General features: G+C 36.5%; 1 protein-coding gene across 4 annotated transcripts in view; it reads left to right on the forward strand.

Annotated features, from left to right (window-relative positions):
- PMS1 (PMS1 homolog 1, mismatch repair system component) overlaps positions 1–14,628 on the forward strand; it is a 105,938-nt gene that overhangs the window by 79,111 nt on the left and 12,199 nt on the right. For all 4 annotated transcript variants that reach the window (XR_006273106.1, XM_043487549.1, XM_043487551.1 and 1 more), the window contains exons 7-9: positions 1,779–1,901; positions 2,847–2,990; positions 3,142–4,031. Coding sequence is in view for 3 of the 4 variants with exons in the window: in XM_043487549.1 (XP_043343484.1) it covers positions 1,779–1,901; positions 2,847–2,990; positions 3,142–4,031 (1,157 nt within the window). In the remaining variant the exon portion in view is untranslated. The remainder of the gene's footprint in view (positions 1–1,778; positions 1,902–2,846; positions 2,991–3,141; positions 4,032–14,628) is intronic.

A 14,628-nucleotide genomic window follows, 5' to 3' on the forward strand; every position in this document is an offset into this window, starting at 1 on the left:
TAGACACTTAGTTCTACTAAGTGTCTGTTGGAGTTGGTCATTGAGGTAGAAGCTAGAGGATAGAAGGCTGGAGATGAAGGGAGGCAGAGAAGGGTTCATAGTTGAAGAACAATCAGGGGAGTATATTATTTGTTTATATTTTGCCTTTGATTTTTGTTTTGCTTTTTACTTGAGTAATACTTGGGTATAGAATCTTATAAGGCCTATCTAATTTTTTATTTTGTTGCACTGATTTGGTCTCTTACAGAGATTTTTCTCCCTACAAGCTAGCCTGATTTTCACTTTTTGTAATATTTTATAAGACTTTGCCATTTGATTTTAGTTTTCCATATAACTTACTGTGTGTTAGTTCTTAAGGTTATCTATCTTAAGCCATTTTTAAAGCTCAGTATTTGGAAGTAATACTATTTATTCAGTGGCCAACAAGATGGTGTGAAGGAAAAACAGTAGCAATATTACTGACGTTTTCTTCATTTTAATCCTTTTTCTTACCTATTCTGGTTTTTTTTTTCTCCCATCAACAAGCCCAGTAAGTCTTTCAGAGGCTGAACAGCTTTCCCTGAAGCTCAGCAGGTGCTTTAAGAAGGCTCTCATATTACTTGCTAAATTATGCAACCATTTATAAGGGTTGTGAAGTTTTATAGTTAATTAAGTAGTTTCATTTTATAATGGATTATCTAGCTCTGTGTATTAACTTTTTTTTTAATTGGCACAGTTTGGCACTGTGACAATAACGCACTTAGTGTTCTAAAGTTGGTAATGCATCCATCTCCTTAAACACTTATTCCCAAGGGCAGGGGTGGCCACAGACATAGGTGGCAGCCTGCAGCCTGTGTGGGTAAGGAGCCTCATGGTTTCTGCTTAACTAAAAATAGCAAAGCCCCTGACACTCTTGCTTTTGTAAACCTAAGCAGAAAATTTCTCATTATTACTGTTTCTTAACAGGTTAATAAAACATCTGATTCCACTTGTTTCAGATAAGAGATGATTATAGGCCTGCATTTTGAATAATTTGACCAAGATCATATTAGTAGTGCAGCCGGAGTTTAAACCATGTCAATCTGGCTCTGTCCTGTATTCCTAACAGTTCTTTGTATTCTCTCTAAAAGTAGGAGCATTTTCCTTGCTTTCTGTTCCCTAAATCTCTCTCCCTTCTCACTGGTATTTTTTCTAGGATCCTTCTTTATTTTACCCCTTCTTTTCATACATTTGTGAAATAGTTCTCTAAACAAAAATGAAGATAATGTACAACATTGCGATGTGTCAAAGAGTAAGAGATCTTTTTTCTCCTCAGTAATGAAAACCTAGTCAGATTGACTTCCTGGCATACTCAAAATAAAGATAGAAACAGCTACTTCTTTACAAAAAATGGTGGCTGAAAAGAAAAGGATAAACAGCCAGAGGAAAGTTACAATGTAAGGGAAGAAATTTTTTTGAAAATAGTAGGAGATAGGGTCGAGCAGAGAGCATCAGTATTTATACTGTATGTCCTGTGACAATAAGATGTGTAGTCATGGAACTTTAATGAATGCCGATTTTCCCTTAAAATTGAAAGAAGGGAGAGTTAGAGACTGAGAACACCAATTTAACATGCTTCAGTAATTTAAGTTTAATGCTCATGACGTGGTTATCAAGTAGTATATGGCTCTTTAGACCTTAAAATGAAAATCCATTTGTTAATTTTTTTTTATACCTTTAAATGTATATGCCAGATCCATGGAATCATGTTTACTATTGACATTGCATGTAAGTTCTATAATTATTTATTACAATTATAGATTTTCCTAAGTGGATTTCTTCCAAAGCATGATGCAGACCACTCTTGCACAAGTCTTTCAACCCCAGAAAGGAGTTTCATCTTTATAAACAGTCGACCAGTACACCAAAAAGATATATTGAAGGTAATCTTTTTAAGAAAAAAGTAATTTGTCAGCTTCTTACAAGGACTACTTGTAAGAATTTGTTCTAAAATAAGGAAAAGAAAAAATAGATATAATATGGGGCTTTCCTAGTGGCTCAGATGATTAAGAATCTGCCTGCAATGTAGGAGACCTGGGTTCAATCCCTGGGTTAGGAAGATCCCCTGTAGTAGGGAATGGTTACCCACTCCAGTATTCTTGCCTGGAGAATTCCATGGATAGAGGAGCCTGGCAGGCTACAAAGAGTCAGACACAACTGAACAACTAACAGTTCACTTTCACTTTTCACCTTACATATGACTCTTCACAACAATTCTGTGGTGAATTATTATCCTTATTTATAGTGAAGAAGGTCTTCTCTTGTGGCTCAGCTGGAAAAGAAGCCTCCTGCAGTGCGGGAGACCTGGGTTTGATCCCTGGGTTGGGAAGATCCCCTGGAGAAGGGAAAGGCCACCCACTCCAGTATTCTGGCCTGGAGAATTCCATGGACTGTATAGTCCTAGGAGTTGCAAAGAGTCAGACATGACTGAGCGACTTTCACTTTCACTTTCATAGTGAAGAAACTGAATTGTTAGTGACTACCTTAGACCACAAAGCCAGGAAGTAACAGAATTTGAATTTGAACCCAGGACTTTGAAAACATCCATGACACTGTGATCTTTTCCATGAAGTCAGTTACATTGGATGCATGCTTGCACTTCATGTTAAGTAAATTCAAAGCCTCTAAATGAGCATTAGTATTTAAATACTACTTTTCCTAATAAACAGTTACATCCACTCAGTTTCTCAGTTGAATATGCATCTTCTGGTGGTATTTTAAGGATAATATTACTTAAATAATGCTATCTTTATTTATAAATACTTTAAAGAATAATAATACTTTAGTATATTTCTGTCATTTTTTGTCTTCATTACATGTATTTCTAGCTAATCCGACATTATTACAATCTGAAATGTCTAAAGGAATCTACTCGTTTGTATCCCATTTTCTTTCTGAAAATTGACGTTCCAACAGCTGATGTAGATGTGAATTTAACACCTGATAAAAGTCAAGTATTGTTACAGAATAAGGTAACCTTTTCCAGATAATTTTTTGTATTAAATTATTTATAAACTTCTGCAGTCCTAGCCATTTTCATGTGAAAAAGATTTACTTTTCTGTATAGATTTTTTAATATTATTTCCATAATTTCCCCTAATACTTGTTAATTTGTATTTTTAGGAATCTGTTTTAACCGCTCTTGAAAATCTGATGACGACTTGTTATGGATCACTACCTAGTACAAATTCTTATGAAAGTAATAAAACAGATGTTTCCTCAGCTGACATGGTTGTTAGTAAAACAACAGAAACAGATGTGCTTCTTACTGAGATGGAAACATCTGGAAATAATTATCCAAATGTTGATACTTCAGCCATTCCTTTCCAAAATGATGTGCGTAATGATAAATTTGGGGAAAACACTGATTATTGTTTAAATCGTCAGGTACATATTGGTGACCATTATGATGATCATTTTAATAGTGAAAATTCTAGCATTGATAAGAGTGATGGAAATACATTTAAAGAAATCCCAAAGAATAATTCATCTTGTGAGGACACCCAAGAGGAGTATAGTGAAACTTGTTCTGTGGATTCTGTTGAGCAAGCCCAATCAGCAAATGGCAGTAAAGGCCATAGAGATGAGAGTGGGAAAAAGGAAGAAGCAGCAGTTCCTGAGAAGTCTTTGGAAATTTGTGTAGATGACTGGAGCAAGGGAAATATGCTTAATTCTAGAGGAGAAAACATTGAACCTGTGAAAATTTTAGTGCCTCAAAAAAGTTTAGTGAGTAATGTAAGTAGTAATAATAGTAATACAAGTCCTGAACAAAAGAATCTCTGTGAAAGTTCCTGTAACAAAAAATCAAACGTGGTAGATAACAAATCTGGACAGCTTACAGCTTATGATTTAATTAGCAATCGAGTAATCAGGAAGCCCATGTCAGCAAGTGCCCTTTTTGTTCAAGATTGTCGTGCCCAGATTCTCACAGACAATCCCAAGACCAGCTTGGAAGATGCAGCATTGCAAAGTGAAGAACTGTGGAAGACATTGAGTGAAGAGGAAAAACTGAAGTAAGTTTCCAGAGCTCTCATGTGACCTGAATGCTAGGATATTTCCATTCTATATGACTCACTGGGTTGAAAAAGCTTCTGTTTCTTCTTATTTATGGAAAAGCAGAATGGAAAATACCTTTTGGCTTGTCCTAGAGTACCTTTTTGGCATCACTTTTTTGGGGGTTAATTTAGAAATTTTTACATTTCTTTTTTTTTTTTTTTTTGCTTTTTGCTTGTTTTTTATTTTGGTACAAAAAAGCTACTTTCTGGTTTAAGTTTGTAATTAAAAGTTTTACATTCTTAAGACTACCATTTTCTTCTGTTTCTTTTTTATACTAATCTTTCTATTACAGGACTTTTTAAAACATTTCTATTAGAACTATTAGAACAGGGTTTCTTTTTTAATATCTTGAATATTCCCTTTTTGAATTGCTCTTTAAAACATGTAACAACACAAAAAGTATAACATTGTTGCAGATTTAATTTAGTGATCTTAATACTCTTCCTATTCAGTATAACTCAAAAGCCTTTCTTCTAAAATCTTTTATTTATTGCCAACTTATAAACTATGGTGGGTTTGGAGGGGTAGGTAAATAGGTGGTTTGATCTCTTATTAAAAAGCTACATATTTTTTGCCATTTTTAGATCAAATGATCTGAATAAATTTAAAAAAATATGGTTGTTTCTAGTTGACCGAAGGCACTTGCTATAATCACAGGATGTCATGTTTTGAGTGATTTAGCTCACCAGAAAATGAAAGAGTGCAATTATAGTTCCAATCATATATTATTACCTAAGGCATCTCAATACTGTGTCAGACATCTGGGAAAACTTTTAAATGTAACTGGTCATCCAGAGTTTATATTTGCTGATAAACTACATGGATACTTGACCAATTGTTTTTCTTTTTTTATTAGCTTATTCAGTCTTATAAAAACACTATCAATATTAAAGTAATAAAGATCACTATTAACACCAATAGGCAAAACCAAGTTAACTTATACCTTTTTATTTTTTTTAGTGGGGATGGTGGTTGTGTTTTTTTCTCTTAACATATATATATATGACATATATATATTTTAATATGTATCTATAAAAGATAGACATATTCTTTTAGTTAGTTTATTTAAGCTTTTATTTTGCATGAAGATATAGTTAGTGAACAGTGCTTTGATAGTTTCAGGTGAACCACAAAGCGATCCAGCCATATATACACATGTATCCCTTCTCTCCCAGACTCCCCTCCCATCCAGGCTGCCACATAACATTGAGTAGAGTTTCATGTGCTATACAGTAGGTCCTTGCTGGTTAAGATACTCTTATTTTAAGTAGAGCCGTAATACAATTATCATCACATTCTAAAACATGAATTTCTTAATCTTCAGTGTTCAAATTTGATTATTTCCTAAGTGTCAAATTTTAAAAGTTAAGTCAAGATGCAAATGAAAGTCACACATTATTATTATTATTATTATTAGTTTTACCTAAATGACACATTCAATTTAAAGATGAGAGTATTTAAGTTTTAATACAGCAAGCCCATGAAAATTAAATTGCATTGATCAGGAAGTGATGAATTTAGAGTTGTCTAAGAATAGAGGAAAAAAAAGCATAGGTGTTCCCAGTTCTCATGGAAGTAGGTACAGTGCAGCAGCTCAAGGTAGCTATTCCCTTTCAGCCTCAAAACAGTAGTTATTACCCTAGTTTCAGCATTGTTTCTCCTTGCAGGCCCCAAGGTGTTAAGATCTAAGGGTTATGGTTAATAGACCTCATCTAAAAATGATCAGGCAGTATTCTGGAATTCAAAGTTTTCTCTTATTGCCATAAGGTAAACAGAAGAGCATTGTTGAAGACCTCTGAAGCTACACCTGGGTTCAAACCTCAGTTCCTCTCTTTTCTAGCATTATGTAAAAATGTGTGCACAGTAACTTTGGGTTGTTGTGAGGATTAAATAAGATATATTATGTGTTATAAATGACTAGCACATAATAAATAATGTTCATGATGTTAATCAGAGTTTTTAATCTGTGAAAGGAAATTTCTCTCTTGTGATTGACATTATTTTTCATTCGCTTATTCAAGATTAAATTTAATTTGGAGGTCAGAAATAGAAACCCTGTGGAGAAAATTTAGGTTTCTTGGGATCAGAGAGCTTAGTACATGTCACAGAAAGCTCTGTTAGAATCTTCCAGAGCCAGAGTCTGACAATCATGCAGACCAGGTTGAAAATCATGATTAGTGAAAAGGTAGAGCAAAAATGTTTAACACTCAAGAATTGCATTAACTACCATTTCTCTTCTAGTCTTTACCTTAGAATTCTTTTCCATGGTCTTAAGTTCTACAAGGAGTGCTAAGGAATGTGAGAGCAGTCTCCTACAGATAATCAGTCCTTCCGTCTATTCTTTTTCTTTGCTTTTTTCTCCTATTTCCAGTTTTTTTCCCATCCTTTTTCCTCCCTTTTTTCTTTCTTCCTTCTCTTCCTTTCCTCTCCGGTCTTTTCTTTCCTTATTTCTTTCAATTAGGAAATACTTAGGCTTCCCTGGCTCAGACAGTAAAGCGTCTGTCTACAATGCCGGAGACCCTGGTTCAATCCTTGGATTGGGAAGATCCCCTGGAGAAGGGAATGGCAACCCACTCCAGGTCTCTCGCCTAGAAAATCCCATGAATGGAGGAGTGTGGTAGGCTCCATGGGTCGCAGAGTCAGACACGACTGAGCAACTTCACTTTCACTTTCAGGAAATTCTGAGAACATTCTGTGTACAAGGCCGGTGTACTCTAGCTTATCATTTCAGATACAGTGATAAATGATAAATAAAACATACTTTAACTAATCAAAGTGCAATCTTAAAGAAGCAAGAGTTATGAAAACACTTAGCAGTTAGACTTAATCATATCTATAGGACAGGAGATACTTCCTGAATAGAAATTGATCAGGATGGTGTAGAGAATTTTCTGTGTAGAACAGCTAGAAGGAAGACAGTTTTATTGAGGAATGGAATGTATTATGAGGGAGTGTGGTAAAGAAGGGCTTCCCTGGTGGCTCAGCCAGTAAAGAATCCATCTGCAATGCAGGAGACCTGGCTTCAGTCCCTGGGTTGGGAAGATCCTCTGGAGAAGGGAACAGTTACCAAAAACAAAGATCCTGGGATCCAGTCAGGTCAGATCATGGAAGGTTTGAAGAGTTTTGAATAAGACCTAGGATCAGGGTTTTCTACCAACAGCTTAAGATAGACTTACAGTAGAAGGTTCCTACATTTTAAATTTTTTCCTTTCTAGATTCCTCTCCCCACCCCACCCCACCTTGCTTTCCTCTCTTTTCCTCTAGTGGATTAGAAACCACTTTGTCCTCCTACTAGTATCTCAGTCAGTTGACTTGAACTTTTGTTTGTAGTAGCCATGGATATATTTCTACTTAGAATAACTAAGAATAATATTGTAATTGGGATAATTTTGAAAATGGTAAATAAACTTTGTAATTACATGTAATCTTGAGACAGAGACACTTGAGTTGATTAGTGATAAATCAGAATTACTATTTTTCATTTAAGTTATTACTAAATCCCTTAATGACATAAAGTCAAAGACAACAACTGTTTTTACTTAATATTTACTTAATATTCCTTTGAACATAACTTTATATTTCCCAAGGGACTAATTAAATTGACTTCTTGAATAAATCAAAAGATTAGTATCATGTGTGACAATTTGCACATTATAATTAATTACAAATGGTAACCTTCATCTTGAACTCACTCCACTGTAGGAGAAAAATTTGAATTTGAATCTTCAGGGGCTAAAAATACATACTTATAGTACTAATGGAAGGTAAACTATATTGAAAACTTTGTGCATTGTAACTTAGAATTTCAGATTCTAAGTGGAAATGGAAGAAAATAATATTAAAAATTATGAACATGGCCTGCCTAGTCAGCAACTATAAGAAGCATTTTTCGTTTACCTAGTTGACAGTGAAATAAAGTCTTTTTTTTTACATTCTTATCCAGCTAATATTTCTTTATTCAACAAATACGTACTGAGTACAAACTACACACTGTGCATGTCTCTTGTGTTTTAGTCTCACTTTCTACATTTTATACCATTCTCCCAATAGTATTTTTATTTTCTAATACATACCTATTCAAATTTCTCCTTTAAAACGTATGTATGTTACCTACAATAGAACTCAACCAGTTTCTTAAGAGTTTCTAAAGATCAGAATTACATTCTCTAGTCTGCATTTAAAAATGCATTTAAAAATCTTTTTAGCAAGGTTGCTTAAATAATTACCAGTCTTTAATCAACTGTGTGCCCCATTCATTATAAGATAGGTGTTTCTTGATAGAAAATAATGATACCGTATATTTATTATCATTTACTAGGTTCCAGGAACTGTTCTAAGTACCTAAAACATTTTAACCCATTTTATTCCTTACATCAAAGCTATGAAGTATTTAAGATGTATATTATCTAGATATTACAGATGAGCCTGCTGAAACACAGGAAAGTTAATTCATTGTCTTCAGCTGCTAAATGGCAAAGACAAGCCAGGCAGTCTGTCTCTGAGGTCTATGCTCTTAGCCAGTACAATTTGCTGAATACAAATAGCGGCTCTTAGTTCTAGATTTGTATTAGAATCAGCCATGGAGCTCTCTAAAAACACTACTGCCCAAACTCAGCCTGTGTATGGAGAATTGGAAACTCTGAGAGTGAGACCAGTAGAAAAGGGATAATATAACAACTATACAAGACTGTTTTTGGCCCTAGAAGTTCATTTTATCCCTGTTATTATTAATCAGAATAGAAAAGATCATTTAACTTTTTAACCCAGTATAATTTTAAAAGGTCCATTATCTTGGACCTTTGTGTTCAGTTTATTTGAACTTATTTTTTTTTTTTTATTGCTGACTCTAAAATGAGAAATAGTAACTGAAAAAATTAACATTTAGCTATAAAACTAAATTATAAATTTAATCATAGAATTTTTATTTCGAGCGTTACTGTTAGACTGACCTTAATTTTATTAGTATATAATTACTAGGGCTTCCACGGTGGCTCAGTGGTAAAGAATCCTCCTGACGATGCAGGAGAAGTGGCTTTGATCCCTGGGTCGGGAAGAGCCCCAGGAGAAGGAAATGGCAACCCACCCCACTATTCTTGCCTGGGAAATCCTATGTTCAGAGGAGCCTGGCGGGCTAGTCCATGGGCTTACAAGAGTAGGACAGGACTTAGTGACTAAACAACAATATGATTACCAAACGTATGTAAGTTTTGTTGTGCTCAGAGCATCGTTTCTTCTATGTTGATGTTACACCAAATATTTAAGGAATTCTTCAGGTCTAAAATTGACTCCTTGTTTTATTTAATTATTTCTTTTTTTTTTTTTTTCCTTTTTAGTTTCCTGTACCTTAAATGATTTTTAAAACTGGGTAAAATTTAGCTGCTGTGAGGTGCATAGATCTGAATTGTATGTAGATAGTTCAGTGCGTTTTCACGTGTGCACACCGATGAAACCACCACCACAAACAAAATACAGAACATCTTCAGCCCAGAAGGTTCATTAATGTCACCTAGAAGCCAGTCACCACTTGGAGCCACTATTTTGATTTGTCACATTAGTTTCGTTTTGCCAGTACTTGAACTTCTTATATATAAAATCATAATGATATGTACTCCTTTGTGTCCAGCTTCCCCCAACAAATGTTTTTGAGGTTTTTCATTCATGTTTGTTGAATGTATCCATATACTTTATTCTTTTTAATTGATGAATAGTACTCAGTTGTGTAAGTATACCACAATTTGTTTTCTCAGTCTCCAGCTGATTAAAATTGTGTTCTTTCCAGATTCTGGATATTATTAATTAAGCTGTGTTGTTTAGTTTCTGAATATTTGGAGTTTTTCTAAATATCATATTGCTGTGCTGTGTGTGATGAGTAGCTTAGTCATGTCTTACTCTTTGTGACTTCTTAGACTGTAGCCCACCAGGCTTCTCCATCCGTGGGATTTTCCAGGCAAGAATACTGGAGTGAGTTGCCATTTCCTACCTCAGAGGATCTTCCCAACCCAGGAAACAAACCCGCATCTTTTTTGTCTCCTGCGTTGGCAGGCAGATTTGTTACCACTGTACCACCCGGGAAGTCCACTAATTTATTAATTTTATCATGGACAGGTAAAATGCTGTTAGATTTAAATCTTTTGAAATTTATTGAGAATCAAGCCCAGCAGCATATCTTGAAGAATGAACATCTAAAAAGAATCTGAATTCTATAGTTAGATGTACTGTGCTAAAGTGACAATTAAGTCAAGATAGTTGGTACTATCACTAAAATGTTCTTAAGGCTTTACTTATTTTTGTATTTTGGTCTAACTGTCATTTCCTAAGGGAGGGGCACTAAAGTCCCCAACTGTGATTCTGGATGCGTCTCTACTTTTAGATCTGTAAGTTTTTGCTTCTCATAATTTGAAACTCTTTTCTTAGATCTATGCATATTTGTGATTGGTTTACCTTCCTAATGAACCCTTTTGTGATTATAGCATGTTCTTCTTTAATCTGTGGTATTTCTTATTTTGAAATTGATTTCTGTTATATTACTATAGCTGCTCTTTTTTTTGCTTTCAATTTGCATGGTTTATCTTTTCCATTCCTTTACTTACTTTATTTATTTATTTATTTTTATTAGTTGGAGGCTAATTACTTTACAGTATTGTAGTGGTTTTTGCCATACATTGACATGAATCAAGCATGGATTTACATGTGTTCCCCATCCTGATGCCCCCTCCCACCTCCCTCCTCATCCGATCCCTCTGGGTCTTCCCAGTGCACCAGCCCTGAGCACTTGTCTCATACATTCAGCCTGGGCTGGTGATCTGTTTCACCCTTGATAGTATACTTGTTTCAATGCTGTTCTCTCAGAACATCCCACCCTCGCCTTCTCCCACAGAGTCCCAACATTCCTTTACTTTCAAACTATCTGTCCAACCCAGCTCCTTTCACATTGCTACTTCTGCCCTGTATCTTGGGGTATATGAGATCTTGTATGTGCCATTTTAGAGTGGAATTTCCTTCAGCCCTCTGGCTCTCTTGAAAGTAAGCCCCACTAACCTTCAGAGCCATACACTCTGGGCCTCTCTTCTTGTGCAGGCCCCTGAGCTGGGATCGCTGTGTGGGGCTTGGAGCCTGTGCTTCTAATGTGATGAGTATTATCCTCCTGTTGGTGGGTCAGAGCTTCTCTTGTGGCTAAGTGGTAAGGAATCCACCCACCAATGCAGGAGACGCAGGTTCTATCCCTGGGTGGGGAAGATCCCTTTGAGGAGGGAATGGCAATCCACTCCAATATTCGTGCCTGGAAAATCCCATAGACAGAAGACCACGGTCCATGGGGTGGCAGAGTTGGACATGACTTAGTGACTGAGCACACATGCATTCCGGGGTTATGGGTCTTGAGTATATCATGACTGTTCCTCCCACCCATGCCATTGTGGTTACTTCTTTCTGTCTTTAGTTGTAGAAAATCTCTGCTGGTCTTTAGTTCATTCTAATTGATAATTACCGTGTGTGTGTGTGTGTATTAGTCACTCAGTCGTGTCTTACTCTTTACAACCCCATGGACTATACTTGTAATTTTGTTGTGCCTATGGCAGGCGATCTTCTGGAGGAGGGAAGATACTCCAGTATTCTTGCCTGGAGAATCGCATCAACAGAGGAGCCTGGTGGGCTGCAGTCCATAGGGTGGCAGACAGTCAGACGTGACTAAAGTGACTGAGCACACATGTATGGGAGGAGATGAGCTCAGGATCTTCCTACTCTACTTTGTTGGCCACACCTTTGCACCTCTGAATTTTGCTTTTCAAATTCTGTCTGCTGGTCTCTGACTTTCAAATACAATAGTCTGTGTAATGTAATAATTGATATGGTTTTGTTTTGGTCTACCAGTTTTCCTGTTCCTTCTCAGTTTTGTTTCTCTGTTCCTCCTTGTTTGGGGAGAGAGATGCCTCTTTAGGGCTGCATGAATATAATTTCATATTTAATTTTAAATTCCTTTATTGGCTTTGCCAGATTTTTTTGCTTTGGGGAATATATTATACATCCTTAATTTATCATAATCTACCTGAGTCAAGGCATAGCTTTGACTATGTATACCTTTGTCAGCAAGCAATGTGATATCACTTCTTTTTAATACACTGAGTAGGTTTGTCATAGCTTTTCTTCCAAGGGGCAATTGTCTGAATTTCATAGCTGCAGTCACTGTCTGCAGTGATTTCAGAGCCCAAGAGAATAAAACCTGCCACTGTTTCCACTTTTTCACCATCTGTTTGCCATGAAGTGATGGGACAGGATGCCATGATATTCGTTTTTTGAATGTTGAGTTTTTAAACTTTTTCACTGTCCTCTGTCACCCTCATCAAGAGACTTGATAGTTCCTCTTCACTTTCTGCCATATGGGTGGTGTCGTCTGCATATCTGAGGTTGTTGATATTTCTTCTGGCAGTCTTGATTCCGGCTTGTGATTCATCCAGCCCAGCATTTCACATGATGTACTCTGCATAGAACTTAAATAAAAAGGGTGACAATAAACAGCCTTGACGTACTTGTTTCCCAATTTGGAACCAGTCCGTTAATCCATATCCAGTTCTAAATGTTGCTTCTTGACCTGCATATTGGTTTCTCAGGCAGGTAAGGTGGTCAGGTATTCCCATCTTTTCAAGAAATTTCCACAGTTTGTTGTGATCCACACAGTCAAAGACTTCAGCATAATCAAGGAAGCAGAAGTAGGTGTTTTTCTGGAATTCCCTTGCTTTCTCTGTAATCTAATGGATGTCGGCAATTTGATCTCTGGTTCCTCTGCCTTTTCTAAATCCAGCTTGTACATCTGGAAGTCCTTGGTTCAAGTACTGTTGAAGCCTAGCTTGAAGGATTTTGAGCATTACTTTGCTAGCATGTGAAATGAGCACAGTTGTACAGTAGTTTGAACACGCTTTGGCATTGCCTTTTTCTTTGGGATTGGAATGAAAACTAACCTTTTCCAGTCTTGTGGCCATTGCTGAGTTTTCCAAATTTGCTGGTATATTGAGCAGCATTTTCACAGCATCATCTTTTAGGATTTGAAATAGCTTAGCTGAAATTCCATCTCTACTAGCTTTGTTCGTAGTGATGCTTCCTAAAGCCCAGTTGATTTCACACTCCAGGATGTCTAGCTCTAGATGAGTGATCACATCATCATGGTTATTTGGGTCATGAAGATCTTTTTTGTATATTTCTGTGTATTCTTGCCACCTCTTCTTAATATCTTCTGCTGCTTTTAGGTCCATACAATTTTTGTCCTTTATTGTACCCATCTTTGGCATGAAATGTTCCCTTGGTATCTCTAATTTTCTTGAAGAGATCTGTGGTATTTCCCATTCTGTTGTTTTCTTCTATTTCTTGGCATTGTTCATTTAAGAAATCTTTTTTTTTAATCTCTCCTTGCTATTCTCTGGAACTCTGCATTCAGCTGGGTATATCTTTCCCTTTCTCTTTGCCTTTCACTTCTTTTCTCAGCTGTTTTAAGGACTCCTCAAACAACCACTTTCCTTTTTTGAAGTTCTCTTTCTTTGGGATGGTTTTAGTTACTGCCTCCTCTACAATGTTATGAACCTCCATCCACATTTCTTCAGGCGTGCTGTCAGATCTAATCCCTTGAATAATCTATTTGTCACTCCCACTGTATAATCATAAGGGATTTGATTTAGGTCATCCCTGAATGGTCTAGTGGTTTTACCTACTTTCTTCAATTTAAGTCTGCATTTTGCAATAAGGAGGTCATGATCTGAGCCACAATCAGCTTCTAGTCTTGATTTTGCTAACTGTATAGAGCTTCTCCATCTTTGTTGCAAAGAACATAATCAGTCTTTTTCAGTATTGACCATCTGGTGATGTCCATGTGTAGAGTCGTCTCTTGTGTTGTTGGAAGAGGGTGTTTGCTATGACCAGTGCATTCTCTTGGCAAACCTCTGTTAGCCTTTGCCCTGCTTCATTTTGTACTCCAAGGCCAAACTTGCCTGTTACTCCAGGTATCTCTTGATTTCCTACTTTTGCATTCTAGTTCCCTGTTGTGAAAAGGACATTTTTTTGGTGTTCTAGAGGGTCTTGTAGGTCTTTGTATAACTGTTCAACTTCAGCTTCTTTCGCATTAGTGGTTGGGGCATAGACTTGGAGTACTGTGTTGCTGAATTGTGTGCTTTGGAAATGAACTAAGTTCATTCTGTCATTTTTGACATTGCACTCAATACTAGGGCATTTCGAGCTCTTTTGTTGACTATGACGGCTACTCCGTTTCTTCTCAGGGATTCTTGGCCACAGTAGTAGATAAAATGGTCATCTGAATTAAATTCACCTATTCCTGTCCATTTTTGTTCACTGATTCCTAATATGTTGAGGTTTACTCTTGCCATCTCCTGCTTGTGAAAGTCGCTCAGTCATGTCCGACTCTTTGTGACCCCATGGACTATACAGTCAGTGAAATCCTCCAGGCCAGAATACTGGAGTGGCTAGCATTTCTCTTATCCAGGGGATCTTCCCAACCCAGGGATGGAACTCAGGTCTCCTGCATTGTGGGCAGATTCTTTACCAGCTGAACTA

This window comes from Cervus canadensis, chromosome 15 (assembly GCF_019320065.1).
Source record: "Cervus canadensis isolate Bull #8, Minnesota chromosome 15, ASM1932006v1, whole genome shotgun sequence".
NCBI lineage: Eukaryota > Metazoa > Chordata > Mammalia > Artiodactyla > Cervidae > Cervus > Cervus canadensis.